The sequence below is a fragment of the Cebidichthys violaceus genome, unplaced genomic scaffold (genome assembly GCF_023349555.1).
Source record: "Cebidichthys violaceus isolate CVI_PGR_0920_01 unplaced genomic scaffold, fCebVio1.0.p SCAF_22, whole genome shotgun sequence".
Taxonomy (NCBI): domain Eukaryota; kingdom Metazoa; phylum Chordata; class Actinopteri; order Perciformes; family Stichaeidae; genus Cebidichthys; species Cebidichthys violaceus.
In genome coordinates this window covers 1688451-1702325 of record NW_027176395.1, presented here as the reverse complement: position 1 = coordinate 1702325, position 13875 = coordinate 1688451, and the positions used below count along the sequence as shown (strand labels likewise).

General features: G+C 44.9%; 1 protein-coding gene across 1 annotated transcript in view; it reads right to left on the bottom strand.

Annotated features, from left to right (window-relative positions):
* atrn (attractin) overlaps positions 1–13875 on the bottom strand; it is a 104031-nt gene that overhangs the window by 89399 nt on the left and 757 nt on the right. The window contains exons 2-5 of the mRNA XM_068718130.1: positions 12975–13129; positions 6160–6244; positions 3167–3408; positions 204–322 (exon numbers count right to left, since the gene is read on the bottom strand). Coding sequence (XP_068574231.1) covers positions 204–322; positions 3167–3408; positions 6160–6244; positions 12975–13129 — 601 coding nt within the window. The remainder of the gene's footprint in view (positions 1–203; positions 323–3166; positions 3409–6159; positions 6245–12974; positions 13130–13875) is intronic.

Sequence of the window (13875 nt, the reverse complement as noted above, 5' to 3'; positions counted from 1 at the left end):
TTACTCAAACTTGACACGTCCCAATGTATAATGTGTAGGAACTCTAATAAGGAAACGAACATGTATGTATCCTGTTCCATCTGAAGTGTGACCTGATAAAGAGACTACCCATCAGCGTACGACAGTAAAGTCTTAAATGTCAGGCATGATGAGCGATGTCGGGGTCGGCGGGGGTCAGTCAGCGCCGCCGGCCGCTTTCTTACCGCGGCAGAAGTGCAGTTGCTTCCCTGAGACAAACACTGGCTTGAGCACCACTGGCAGCCGTTGGTGTTGGCAGTGCAGCTGTAGCAGTCGGTGTACTGGTCACACCTCTCCTCAGCATCTGCACAGATGTGAAGAACGTGGAGCAGAAACAGGGAACAGAAGTTTGCTCTTGAGAGTTGCTCATTTAGCAGACACCTGCGGCGGTGGAAGTATTCACATCATTCACGCGAAGTGAAAGTGACAATATCACACTGTTCAAAACACGATTGCAAGTTGAACCAAAAAAAAACAAAAAAAAACTCGGCAGCAGGTTTTAAACAAAAAAAAAAGTTTGTTGACAAAAACACCGGCAAAATGACACCATTTATCGCAGCCAGAAGCTGCAGAAACACAGTCCTTGAACACATCATGTGCAAGGATCGCTTCAGTCAGGAACAGCAGCCAGATTAAAAGATTCAAATTGTAACATTTGATCAAAATAAAACGTTTAGCCCAAAATAAACCGTTTGCACGAGCCAGATCCTGTAAAGAAAAAACCATAAGATTCTGCACATCTGAGAAGTCCTGACTGACTGACCTGCAGGCTGATCACACAGAGCAGAGAGCTCTTAAGTAGCGGTGGTAAAAATGGAAATAGTTCAATATGTATGTAACTTTTTTTTTTTTAATGATTTATAGCATTTTAATTGTGTGGCAGGACTGAGTGAAGCCATAGTGAACGAGCTCTGCTGTGATGACATGAAGGACTCTTAGCTTGATGCGATTATACACAAAACATGAACGTATTATGAATACTATATTCCATATCTGCTAATAGGTCCCCTAAATCCTACACACTGTGCCTTTAAGTAAAAGTACACGACTACAATTAGCTAAATGTACTTTGGAACATGTGAGTGTTATATTATTAAATATCACATTTGTGTATTATTATTACTTCAGCAAATAACGCGTCAGCAGCATTTCACTACTGTAGTCGGTCAAGATGGAGCTGATTTTAACGGTAGATGGCTTTAATGATCACAATGTTCAATATTTAAAACTCCTCTTAAATGGAAGCACGGGGACTTTATTTCGTTCTTCTTCGTGTCTCATGGTGAAGTTTAAGTGATGCAGAGCAGAGCCGTGAAACCAGGGATCACTCGACGCCTCCTGGACGCGAGGCTTCTTCTTCAGGGGGGAAACTGGGGCAGGGTGACTTGCCAGACAGCAGCGGAGCAGGAAGGCCTCCCCGCTATCAAATGTGGCTGAAAGATATTCCGGGGCGCAGTTTCCATCTGCCAGAGGAAAATGAGACCGGCCGTGTTGAGGGGGGGGGGGGGACAACTCAGGATTCGTCTTCTTTTTTGTGATAAATGGCAAATAGAAGAGAATATTCTCAGCAGGAAGCCCAGAGACCTGGCTGAGCTGTCCCTGATGATTACATCTCCCTGTCCTCTCTGACACTGACACTGACACACACACACACACACACACACACACACACACACACAACACTGTCATTTGAAGACAAGAATAAGTTACAGTAAATGTAGTGAAATGTGCTTCTAGAGCACATGCACTCATTCAGGTAATCATCAAAATGCTGAAGCTAACAACTATTATGACTCCCGTCACAGTTTCCCAGAGAGGCGACATCTGTGTTTCCCTGTCGGGGGTCTTTGTGGACCCTCTGGGTGCTTTCACACCCACCCCGTTATGGTTCGGTCACTGTACACTCGGCGGAGTTTTCTCGGTCAGCGAGATTGGTTCGATGATGGTGATGAGAAAGCTGTCAAATGAACACCGTTGAGGACCGAACAACCGACCCGAGTCCGGGAAAAAAAAAAAGAGAGCGTCTCAATCCGCTACCCAGCGGGTTTGTTTGTGCTGTGAAAACAGGATGTTATGATAGCAGGCGTGTGATTTTAGCATGATTTCAAAAGCTATAAATAAATGTGCTGAACGTGAAATGTGTTCAGGAATTGATCTTATAATGGATCTGTCAAAGGCCTTGTATATAGCACTCACTCATGCACGTCAGCACACTTGTATGTGACGCTGTGCACTTTTGTCAGTTCATTAAGAAGTGTGACAGCGACCCCACATGTGCCGTCGCCCCGAATCATTAGTGTACAAGACGCCTCGCGCTCCCCGACGTTTGAACCATTCATCTCGGAGCAACAAAAAGGGGGCGTCTGTACAGTCCCGTCATCATTCATAACACGAGAACGATGTTCTTTGTGAGTCCAAAGAACGTAAATCAACAGATCAGAAGCATTAAAGTGCTGCATAAACTTCTGCCGGTCACCAGAATTTGATTCCCCTCGTGGCTCCTGATGAAGGATGAACGGCTAAAACGGTCCGATCAGCAAGTTCCCCATCAGTCTGTCTTTAACGTCGTGTTTACTCCTCTTAGTTGGTTTGTAAAAAGTCAGTGTGTGAACACACATTTTTCATGGCTGCAACTAACAACTACTTTCATTATTTATTGATCTGTTGCTTAATAATGAATCAATTAATCAATTAATAGTTTAATCCTGAAAAAAACAAAAAAACAACTAACGAGCCGATGGAGACGTTTTCAAATATCTTGTTTTGTCATCATCGCCAGAGACAGCAGGACCGTTTCTAAAGATGCATGAAGGCCACGTTTTCTACATTTCAAAGAAATGTCTCTCACACTCACACACACACACACACACACACACACACACACACACACACACACACACACACACACACACACACACACACACACGAAAATAAAAAAAACACCCTGGTGACATTCTTTTGCCATTTTCACTCTGTGATGTGCGAGACTGCGTTGGCAGTCTGTGACAAACAAGCCCGTTCCTGCTGGTTTATGCGCGCCATCGGACATCGGCGCTGTGAATGCAGATGAGCTCTGCAGCGAGTCGAGAAAAGGACAGCGAGCATCCAAAATAATCTGGGATTAGTTTCACACGGCGGCGTCACCTACATGATCGGGTGTTGCAGGAGGCTGGTAGCTGCTGCTGCTGCTGCTGCTGCTGCTCCCCTCCGATGGCGGCGGCGCCCTCCCAGGGCAGGCAGGTCCCTTGGGTGCCGTTCCAGACGCAGTGGATCCCCGGCCAGGCCTGGCTGCAGGACTCCGGGCTGGAGAAGGCCGCGCAGCTGGGCGAGGTGTAGACGAGGACGTCGCTGAGCAGCAGGCTGTTGAAGCCGCCGAACACGTACATCGCGCTGCGGGACGAGAGAGGGGGGGGGGGATGTTAGCGGGCTACGGGAGGGGAGGGAGGGGTGAGAAGATGTAAGGGATTCAGGAAGTAAGGCCGGCCGATTCATGACCCCTGCTCTCTTCCCCCGGCTTTGACTTTTTTTTTTTTGTGCACGGAGAGAGCCAGAGAAGCTTAGTCTGAGTGCGCTGCTTCTTCTCTGAGCTTCAACCTGCCTCACAAGGCTGCTTAAATCCCCAACAAGCGCTCTCTTCCTGTGTGGACGGACCTGACAGACTCCCCCTGCTGTGTGTGTGTGTGTGTGTGTGTGTGTGTGTGTGTGTGTATATGCCGGGCACAGGGCATTTCTGAACATCTCTCTCCACTGGCATCTGTTCAGCTGCATGGATTACTGTGACTGTGTGTGTGTGTGTGTGTGTGTGTGTGTGTGTGTGTGTGTGTGTGTGTGTGTGTGTGTGTGTGTGTGTGTGCGCCGGTGGAAGCGTCTGAGCGGGGCACAGAGGGCACACTTCAAACCGCTCGCTCTGGACGTCCTGCTGAGCGCTCGGATCAGGAGGAGGAGGAGGAGGAGGAGGAGGAGGATGTGGGGGTTTGTAGGGGACTGCGTGAATGAGCCGCCTCCTTTATTTCTCATTTAAAGAAAGTAAAAAAAGTGACAAGTCTCAGACGGACCGCTGAATGCAGGACTGAGTTTTGATTAGAGATTTAAAAAGGAAGTCGCTCTCAAAACGTAGACTGTCCTAGAGTTCGGGGTAACTCGCTCCTCTCTTTCCTTCAGTTCTCTGCCTCAGATCCTGCACAAAACTCTGCAATCCCCCGGTCTAGACTGGGTGGAGGTACATAAGGGCACTAACAAATCTATATATAGGAGCCAAACTGTGGAGTGCTTTAAAAGCAAAGAGTAAAAAGCTTCTAAATGAATTCTAAAATCAGGCGGAGGCCACTGCAAAGAGGCTAAAGCGTGGGTTGGAATAGGTTTTATGTTATTTATTATATAAACATATTTTACTTTTAACATTCAAACCAAAACATGTTTCCTTTGTCTTTAGAACATCTTCTTAGAGGACTTTTTTTTCTTAAATCGTAACCAATTCTCTTCTGTTTTTTCCTCCACATGATGTATTTTCATCATGTTATTTTCAAGCCTCACTCTAAAGCGCTTTGAAACTTTTGTTTTTCTTTCTTCCCAAAAGCAAAAAAAAAAACCCCGTTCAAATGAAGCTCAACATCACAGCTCTGAAGTCTGCGCCTGTGATTGAATCCGAATTAGATCAATGAACGCCTCGCATGAACAGACTCTTGATCGCTCCTGAGGAACAGCAGTCATCAGTGAGGATCGAGTGGAACAGGGCTGGTGATTCATGTTAATATTTGATGCGTTCTCTACAACAGGATGTAGAACTTAATATGGATCGCCGCGTCTCGCTCCGCCGGCGGTGCGCATAACACTTACCGATGAGTCATCCCTTCTAGTCGCTGCAGCGGCTCCCGTCACAGTCTATTCGTATCGCGGACCAATAAAGGAACGTCATGTATGAACACACAAAGGATTATTTTCCAAGGTAACCAGGTTCTTCCCCCCCCCCCCCCGATCCCACCTTCTCTGTCGGCTGTGCTTTGTTGTAAAGTGTTTGGCGTCTTTCCTCCCCACGCTGCCACAGAGTGTACAGAATGACGAGTCGACGTAAAGTGGTACGCGGTGCACCGCGCCATTGTTTCCCACATTTCTTTTGTGCGTAAAATATGAATGAAGAATTGGAAAGTTTCTATCTTGATTATATATTCTGTTTTAGAGCATCAGCTCAAGGTCCGCTGAGTGGAAACAAAGAGTTAAATAGAAGATAATGAGGGGTTTGTTCATCATGAAAACTAATAAGCAAGATCACAATACGTCACCTCCCGTTGCATCGTAAACTAGCCAGGGTCACTTCAATGAGACTCTGAATGGCTCTTCATGTACATGTTGTTTTGTAGAGACGTTTTAAAAACTTGAACCTCTTCAGTCGATACTTAAAAACACAGTTCTGCTCTCAACTTTGTGGTTCTTCTGCCGGAAAAAAAACTTTAAATTCATAACTTCAGACAACGAGCTTTACTTTCTCAGCAGCAATCATTTGTACCACAAAATAGTGGTGTATATATATATACACACATACATACATACATATATATATAGCCTCTGTTGAATGTGTGCAGAGAAGTGATCATCAATAAACAAACTAAAAAGCAACCAGAAAAGCTGAGAAGTCGCATCGTGTAAAACTTAATGCAATCAATCCGTATGAAAAATGAAAAACAACTACAGCTCCTATTTACATCAAAAGCAGACACGTTTGTGTAACGCATCCCATACGGATATGTCTTCAAATGCCACGAGTGCATAGTTAAATAGGAGCGGGTCTCGGTGGATATAGAACCTGTCACCCCGGTTTACATGCGCTCCGGAAACAAGGTTACCGAGAGAAATCAGGCTGAACGCGCTCTGCAAATCTCCTTTAACCAAGTGAGGTGTTTCTTTGGTGACAGATTAACACCATGAGTATCCTTAGTACTGAAATCATTGGTTTTACAAGTATAAAGAAGTCTATTGGAGGAATAAAATGTCCATTTGTGCTTATGTCCAAATTGTGTTTTGCTTGCATCTTATTTTGTTGTCATTTCGCCATAAACACATTGATCACACCGTCCATGAAGCATTCCTGTGCAGCACTCTGCAAACTGTTTAGCTTTTTAGCCGAGTTGCCGCATCAACGATTACCTGTCACTGAAGACCGCCGAGTGTCCGAAGCGGTTGACGTCGTGGTAGAGGTCCGGCCGGGGCAGCACCGTCCACTCGTCGCACGCTGGAATGAAAAGACGACACGAGAGAGAGAAGAGAGGTCAAGCCGTGTCGACACGCTCCCACATATCAAGTCATATAGACGCGTCCTCGGCACTCGGAGGTGCAGCTGACGTGACGGGACCTTTAACGGCTCAGATCCTCCTGCTAATCAGCGAGTCGGTCGGCGGCAAAGTGCCCTTGACCGAGACACCGGGGGTCTGACGGCTACGGGGGCGACAATCGTGTGGAGAAAACGCAGCCGGGCGTGCGTGTGTCCGGCGTGAGGAAAGAAATATCCTCGTGAAATATGGAGGCTCTCGCTGCTATTTCACAGCAATAACTGTGGGTTCAATTCCCAGCCTTGTACATGTACTCACATAGTTGTGTAACCTCTTTGTGTTGTCGTTTTGTGTGCATCTTTGTGGTCGTGGTGAATCTCTTTGTAGCCGTTTTGTGTCACTTTGTAACTGTTTTGTACTTCTTGTAGTTATATTTTTTTGTATGTGGTTGTTTTGCCGCCTTTTTTAGTGGTTTTGTGTCTCTTTGTAGTCACTTTGTGTGTCTTTGTAGTCATTGAGTGTTTCATAGGCGAGAGTCTCTTTGTTTCTCTTTGCAGAAGTTTTGCATCTCTTTGTAGTTGTTTTGTGTCTCTTAGTAGTCGTTTTAGGAAGTGGCCATCTTTAGTCTCTTGGTAGTTGCTTTGTGTCTCTTTGTAGTCATTTAGTGTCTCTTTGTGGTTGTTTTGCACCTTCTCATAGTATTCTCTTTGTTTCTCTTTGCAGCTGTTTTGCATCTCTTTGTAGTCGTTTTGTGTAGTGGTCATTTTGAGGTTCTTTGTAGTTGCTTTGTGTCTCTTTGAAGTCCTTTTGTTACTCTTTGTGGTTGTTTTGTTCTCTTTGTAGTCTTTTGTAGTTGTTTTGTGTCACTTTATAATGATGTCGCGTCTCTTTGTGGTTGTTTTCTCCCTTTTCTTAAAGTCATAAGTCTCGTTGTGTATTTTTGCAGCTGCTTCGCTTCTCTTTGTCAATGCTTTGGTCCTTTTGCAGTCCCTTTGTGTCTCTCAGTAGTCGTTTTATGTTTTCTTTGTGGTAACTTCAAGTCTCTTCCTGGTGGGTACGTGTCTCTTTGAGTGAAGACCAGAGGGACCCAACACTGGGCCAGTGGCCTGTAGGCCCCCTCAGTAATCCACCCATGCCTCCACCGGATCTAGGATGTGAAAATAAGGAGAAATGGAAACTCCTGACCGACTATATAGAGGTGCTTGCTAAGTTCTTTTGATCTTGTGACGGACTAGCAGCCTGATCGGGGGTTTTCCTCACCTTCCTCTAGGGTTGGGTTCGGGTTGGAAAAATAGCCGGAGTCCTTGAGATCTGACGACAATGAATCCGTTATTGCCCCCCCCCCCCGATATCTTTTATTGATCCAACTATAAAAGAGCAACGTACAAACGTAATGTATTGTACGTAAAGTCACTTCTGCTAGTTAAAATGACAAACATCACAGATTACATCAGCTGCTGCTTATCAACGACTTGAATGATGCTGGTGGTGATGGTGATCTCTAGAAGCAGGACTGTAGTGTGTACTGTAGTGTGTACTGCAGTGTGTACTGTAGTGTGTACTGTAGTGTGTACTCGTTTGTTTTCAGGCAGCTGAACAAATTATCCAGCCGATTGCATCACGTCAATCTTGGGAGAATGTCCCAGTTAAACTTGTATGCGTATATCAATATTTTAAGCCTACGGACTTATTAATTCTGCATTAGGACCTTCAGTATTTAGAGCGGGTAGCTCGTGATAAATAAGATTAATCCCCCCCCCCCCCCCCCCCGCTCTATCTCATTTACAGCTTGCAGCCACAGGTTCTGAGCATTGATTAGGCTGCCATTAAATCTGTAGCGTTTCTATCTTCTCAGGCAACAAAAACAGCAAAAATAGATCGAAATCTCTCGTCACTTGTTATGTAGAACTTCCCTGCAAAATGTAAAAAGCTAAGCGTAGATAGATCGGATAAAGGGATTAGAAAGGGATCCGAAAAAACAGGGTTCATCAGATTCAGATTCCATCAAATGCACCAAAAAGTGAGAGTATCCAATGTTTCACAAGAAAGGGTGGAGAGAAAGAAAATGTGAAAAAAATGATCATCTTGAGACCCTTCATATTTATCTTGGGACCCATTGTGGGGACTCATTTGGGGGTCCCCAGTTTGAGAACCACTGCTTTAGATATCCAGGTTAGATATCCTCATTGTTTAAATACTTTTTCAGTGTGTAGGATTTGGCGACTCCTAGCGTTGAGAATGCAGATTGCAATCGACTGAAACCACACATGGCAAAAAAACTAAAATGGCCGTTTGTAGAAGCCAGTGTTTGGTTTGTCCGCTCTGGGCTACCGTAGAAACATGGCGGCTGACTCCGTAAAAGAAGACTCGCTCTGTTTGTAGATACAAACGGCTCATTCTGAGGCAAAGAAAACACGATTCTTAATTCAGATCATATACTACAAAAACACTGTTTCTTTAAGTGCTGAAATTTAGCGACTTAAACAACAGATATTGTCATCAAACTTTGATTTATTTTTAGGGATTTGACCAAAACCGTGAGATGTCTTGACCTCCAAATCATTAAGTCTCTGCTTGCTGGGTAAAGACCTTAATGAATCAGAACCGCAGCAGTGTGTGACAGTCTGCACCTCTCATCGGCAAACGGCGACAACAAAAAGACCCGGCATGTGAGCGTGAAAGTCAAAGCTGCAGTACGTCTCCTGCAGTCAGAACAACGCTGTGCAAGTCATCGCGAGGAAGAGAGGCGAGACATTCAAAAAAGGTAGACACTGCCCTCTGGTGGCACACGTCGGCCCTGCAGGTGATGTGGTGCACCGCTCTCTTCAGAGTGGGGATTTATTATGACACCATCTACCAATGTCAGGACAGCGGACGGCCCTTAAATTGTGCACTCTAATTGAGTTTGGCTTGTTAAAGGGGGGGGGGGGGGGGGGGGGGGGGGGGGGGGTGATTAGTCCTCGACGCACACAGCCCATCTCCACTGTAATTACCAGACAATTACAGAGCTGCTGCTGCTGCTGACACTGACCCTGCAGCTGGCTGGTGGAGGTGAGGAAAATAGACTACTCGTCTTTTTTTTTTGTCCAATTACAGAATCCTACAGAGGAGGAGCAGGGAGGACAGAGACAGACGGGGAGAGGGGGGGGGGGGGGACGAGCCGAGGGAGGGAGGAAACATTAATGCTCAAAAAAAGTTTTATAATTTCTAAAGTTGCGCATTTTAAATGCGAACTCTCGGGGAAATCACAAAAAACAATTTGTTTCCTGCGGTGACCGGCGTGAGATAAGTTAGTCTCATTATGCCAATCAAGGGAGGACATGTGGTGAATGTATAACGGGGACAATAAGAAATAAATGGATGTGCCGCGGCAGCCTGTTCTCCACACCGATGCGATGAAGCTGGAAGACGGACGGTTGTTGGGGACGTTTCGGCCCCCATCGTGCAATTGCAACAGGAAGGGGGGGGGGGCTTGTGCCTCTGAGATTGTAATTCCGCTGCCTGTCAATCACCGTCGTAATGACACAGAAATAGCAGAACGTCCTGAGGCCATTTCGCAGCCCGCGGGGAATATTCTCCCTCCCATCCAGACAGACTGAAGCCTCCCATCAATGAGCAGCTTGCGACAGCAGCACTGCGGAAGGAGGGCCGACTCAATTCGACGACGATAAATGGCAGCGGCGGTTTTGGACGGAGCATCGCTAACTTCTATTAGGACGTATAATTAGAAGGTCTACGAGCGACAGCGATCAACTTTTGATCGTCATGTTTAACCAGCAAAGACAGAAACGGTATTTCCTTCCTATACTGTCTGCACACAGACACACATGTGGGAGTCGCTCTCTCTCTCTCTGTGAAGCAAAGCGAGGGTAAAGTGTCTTGATTAAGGGCATCTTAGCAGTACAAAGAGGAGAGCACAAGAATAAACATTAGAGATGTCCCCGAAGCAGCCAGTGTGAACCACAGACGAGTGCTTCCATTATTAAGCTTTGATCACTTTGTACCTTCGCCGAGAAATCCTCCAGGAGTCGAGTGTGAAGCGCAGCTCGAGGGGAAGCTCCACCAAATCTGATCTGCCAATCAATTTTTCCCCTTAAGACCTGACTTTCTTAAGGTACTAACGTGAATAAACCACAGATATCAGACGCACTAATAAAAGATCATGAGACGCATTTCATGCTGTAACTTTGCTCACAGCTGAATTCTTCTTTTTTTTTGTTTTAGCGGGAGAGTTAGATGTTTTGAGGATGTTGATGTGACGGTGAAAGGATTTTAAAAGATGTCTATAGATCAGACAGACAACTAAACATCTGATTCACCGGGAGCATTCCCTGCTGCAGCAGCAGCCTCCGCTCTTCTGGCTTCAGGCAGTCCACCAGACTCTGGAACCTGCTGGCTGCAGGGATGTGCTCCCAATCAGCCACAAGAGCTTCAGTCTGGGCGGCTACTGATGTTCGGCAATGAGGTCCCGGCTCACGGTCAGCGTTCCAGTTCCCATCCCCAAAAAAAGTGTTGAGGTCTGTTCTTCAAAAAAACTTCTGTCTTCACTGGAAACAACTCCTTCAGGCTCAGGCAACAAAACTACTTAAGTTAGGTTCAGGCAACAAAACTACTTAAGTTAGGATAAGGCAACAAAACTACTTAAGTTAGGTTCAGGCAACAAAACTACTTAAGTTAGGATCAGGCAACAAAACTACTTAAGTTAGGTTCAGGCAACAAAACTACTTAAGTTAGGTTCAGGCAACAAAACTACTTAAGTTAGGTTCAGGCAACAAAACTACTTAAGTTAGGATCAGGCAACAAACTACTTAAGTTAGGTTCAGGCAACAAAACTACTTAAGTTAGGTTCAGGCAACAAAACTACTTAAGTTAGGATCAGGCAACAAAACTACTTAAGTTAGGTTCAGGCAACAAAACTACTTAAGTTAGGTTCAGGCAACAAAACTACTTAAGATAGGTTCAGGCAACAAAACTACTTAAGTTAGGTTCAGGCAACAAAACTACTTAAGTTAGGTTCAGGCAACAAAACTACTTAAGTTAGGATCAGGCAACAAAACTACTTAAGTTAGGATCAGGCAACAAAACTACTTAAGTTAGGTTCAGGCAAACAAAACTACTTAAGTTAGGTTCAGGCAACAAAACTACTTAAGTTAGGTCAGGCAAAACTACTTAAGGTTTAGGAAAAGTTGTTTGGGTTAAACTAACTACTGAAGATGGTAACTACATACACAAGTTATGTGAAAGTCACGTGACAAACAGCGACCTCCTGGATGACGGATCACTGTCCCTACTGTCCGTCCTGTGTGGGCCTTTGCTGTCTTTATACGTCCACATTCATGATTACGTGGATAACATACAATATGAAATACGTGGGATATCTACAAATTACGCCGCATTATTTTTCGTAAGTACAGCTGGATTTCTACTCAAACATGTTTTCATGCTTTAATATTCAAAAAGCACTTTATTTTTTCCTCATACCGTCTGCTTGAATATGAGAAGACAGTCAGAAACGCTCAGTTTTAGCGCCTGTCTCTTTAAGAGTCCCCTCCCAAAAATAAAGCCCGTCTGATTGGTCAGCGTTTTCAGGTCTTCTGCATCTGTGGGTCTCACTGTGTGTGTGTGTGTGTGGTGTGTGTGTGTGTGTGTGTGTGTGTGTGTGTGTGCGTGTGTCAACTACACACTGCACTTCTGCCGGTGACCGTTTATTGCTGACATCACAACCTCACATAAGTCCTGATGGCTCATTTGTGTGCGTTTTCATCGTGGATGTAGCGTTTGTTTTATACTTTAACGGCATTTCTGTAGCACCTAAACCTGCTTTATAAGCAAAAAAATAAATAAAAAAGAACACGTAAATCTCACTTTCTACAAGGTTGACCAGGTTGTGCGAGTCTGTTATCCTTTTCTATTATCCAGAGTTTAGCTTGAAGACAAACTGTACACAGAGCAGAATGACCTCGGGATTGCCGCTAATTTAAAATCATAAATTATCTTCTTTCAATGGAATCATATCTAACTTCGCACTAAAATTCATAAGTTACACGAGTACCTTTCATGTGTCAAGTATTTCATTCACCCAAGAGAGTATAAAACCATGTGTTATTTCATATGGACTATTTATTGATTTAATTACCAGAAAACATACTATATCGAGATATATGACGTTATCGAGAAATTAGAAGATTTTAGCCATCTAGAATAACCTTTCGGATGAACGGCAAAACGTCTCCATTCAAAACTCAACTTTTCTCCGCACAGAGCACAGAGCTTGCATCAAGCTGCTCATAAAATAAGCCACGAACCAACGGGCACCGTGTACTCCGCTTCACTTCCTCCATCCAGAAAACCGTGTCGCACACGTTCCGCCTGGAGATATTACAAGCGGTAGCGTGAAACCACTACACCGCTGTAAAAAACTTGAGACCGCATTATTGTGAGTATTATGCATGAAAAACAGGGCCGCGGGTTTACCGCTCTGCGTACATCAAGCAGCGACACTTGCTTCCGTTGCTCCAGTGGAGCCGCTCAGTGTCCGACAACAAAGCACTGCGGTTGTACTGAGCAGCTCCCAGGTGTGAGTCTGTGCGGCCGTGTGAATGCAAAGCAGCTCAGTGCAGAGAGAGAGGGGGGGGGGGGGGGGCAGAGAAAAGGCAGAGAAAACAGACTGCAGGAGGAGTGTGGGTTACTGACCCAGACTGTAGGCCAGGAAGTCGGAGGAGAAGCACTTGGCGCCGTGGCTCATGGACGTGTCGTTGTGCGTGTTTCCTCCGAACACCAGCATGGCGCCGCTCACGATCACCGCCGTGTGGAGGTAACGGAAGAAGCCGCTGTCTCGCAGAATGGTCCTGCAAAAAAAAAAAAAACGCACAGCGGCGCTCGTTATTCTGCTTCACGGCTTCATTATCCCCACATGCTGCCGTTAGCGAAATACTCGTGGGACGAGAGAGAGAGAGAGAGAGAGAGAGAGAGAGAGAGAGAGAGAGAGAGAGAGAGAGAGCGAGGGGGGGGCTTCCTCCCGACCATTAAAACAGCATTGTTGTGTTTTTACAAGCTTTTCTCTCGGTTATCACAACAGAATGTTACGGCGCAGAACTTTAATGCAAAGAGAAAAACTGATTTGCTAATTCAGATTTTCAGATTCAATGCAACAGGTGTGTGCAAGAATATCTCCTTAATTAAACTTCATAATGGTCAGAGATGCACTGACACCGACACCTGTCCAATAATCACTCAATACGCTGGATAAGACATCAGATATCATTAATTAATAAAAAACAGGTCCGTTCATTTACATGGTACTACTACTTTAAAATGTGTAGAAGTGGTGGAAAGAGAGAAATAACTGACATCCTTCTGATTTCTTGTTGCTATTTGTAGAACGCTGAGGAAACGACTCCGTTTTTAATCACAGTTTGACGCCATCGTTGTTGTGTTTGTTAAATATATTAAGATGATTATATATTTGCATAAGAATGAAGTTCTTTAAGTTGCAGAATGGTGGAGAACATCTAACGTTTGCTTCTGCCTACTTCTGGAACAAATACTATTTATTTAGTTTATTTAGAATTTGATGCATATATTTCATTTTATT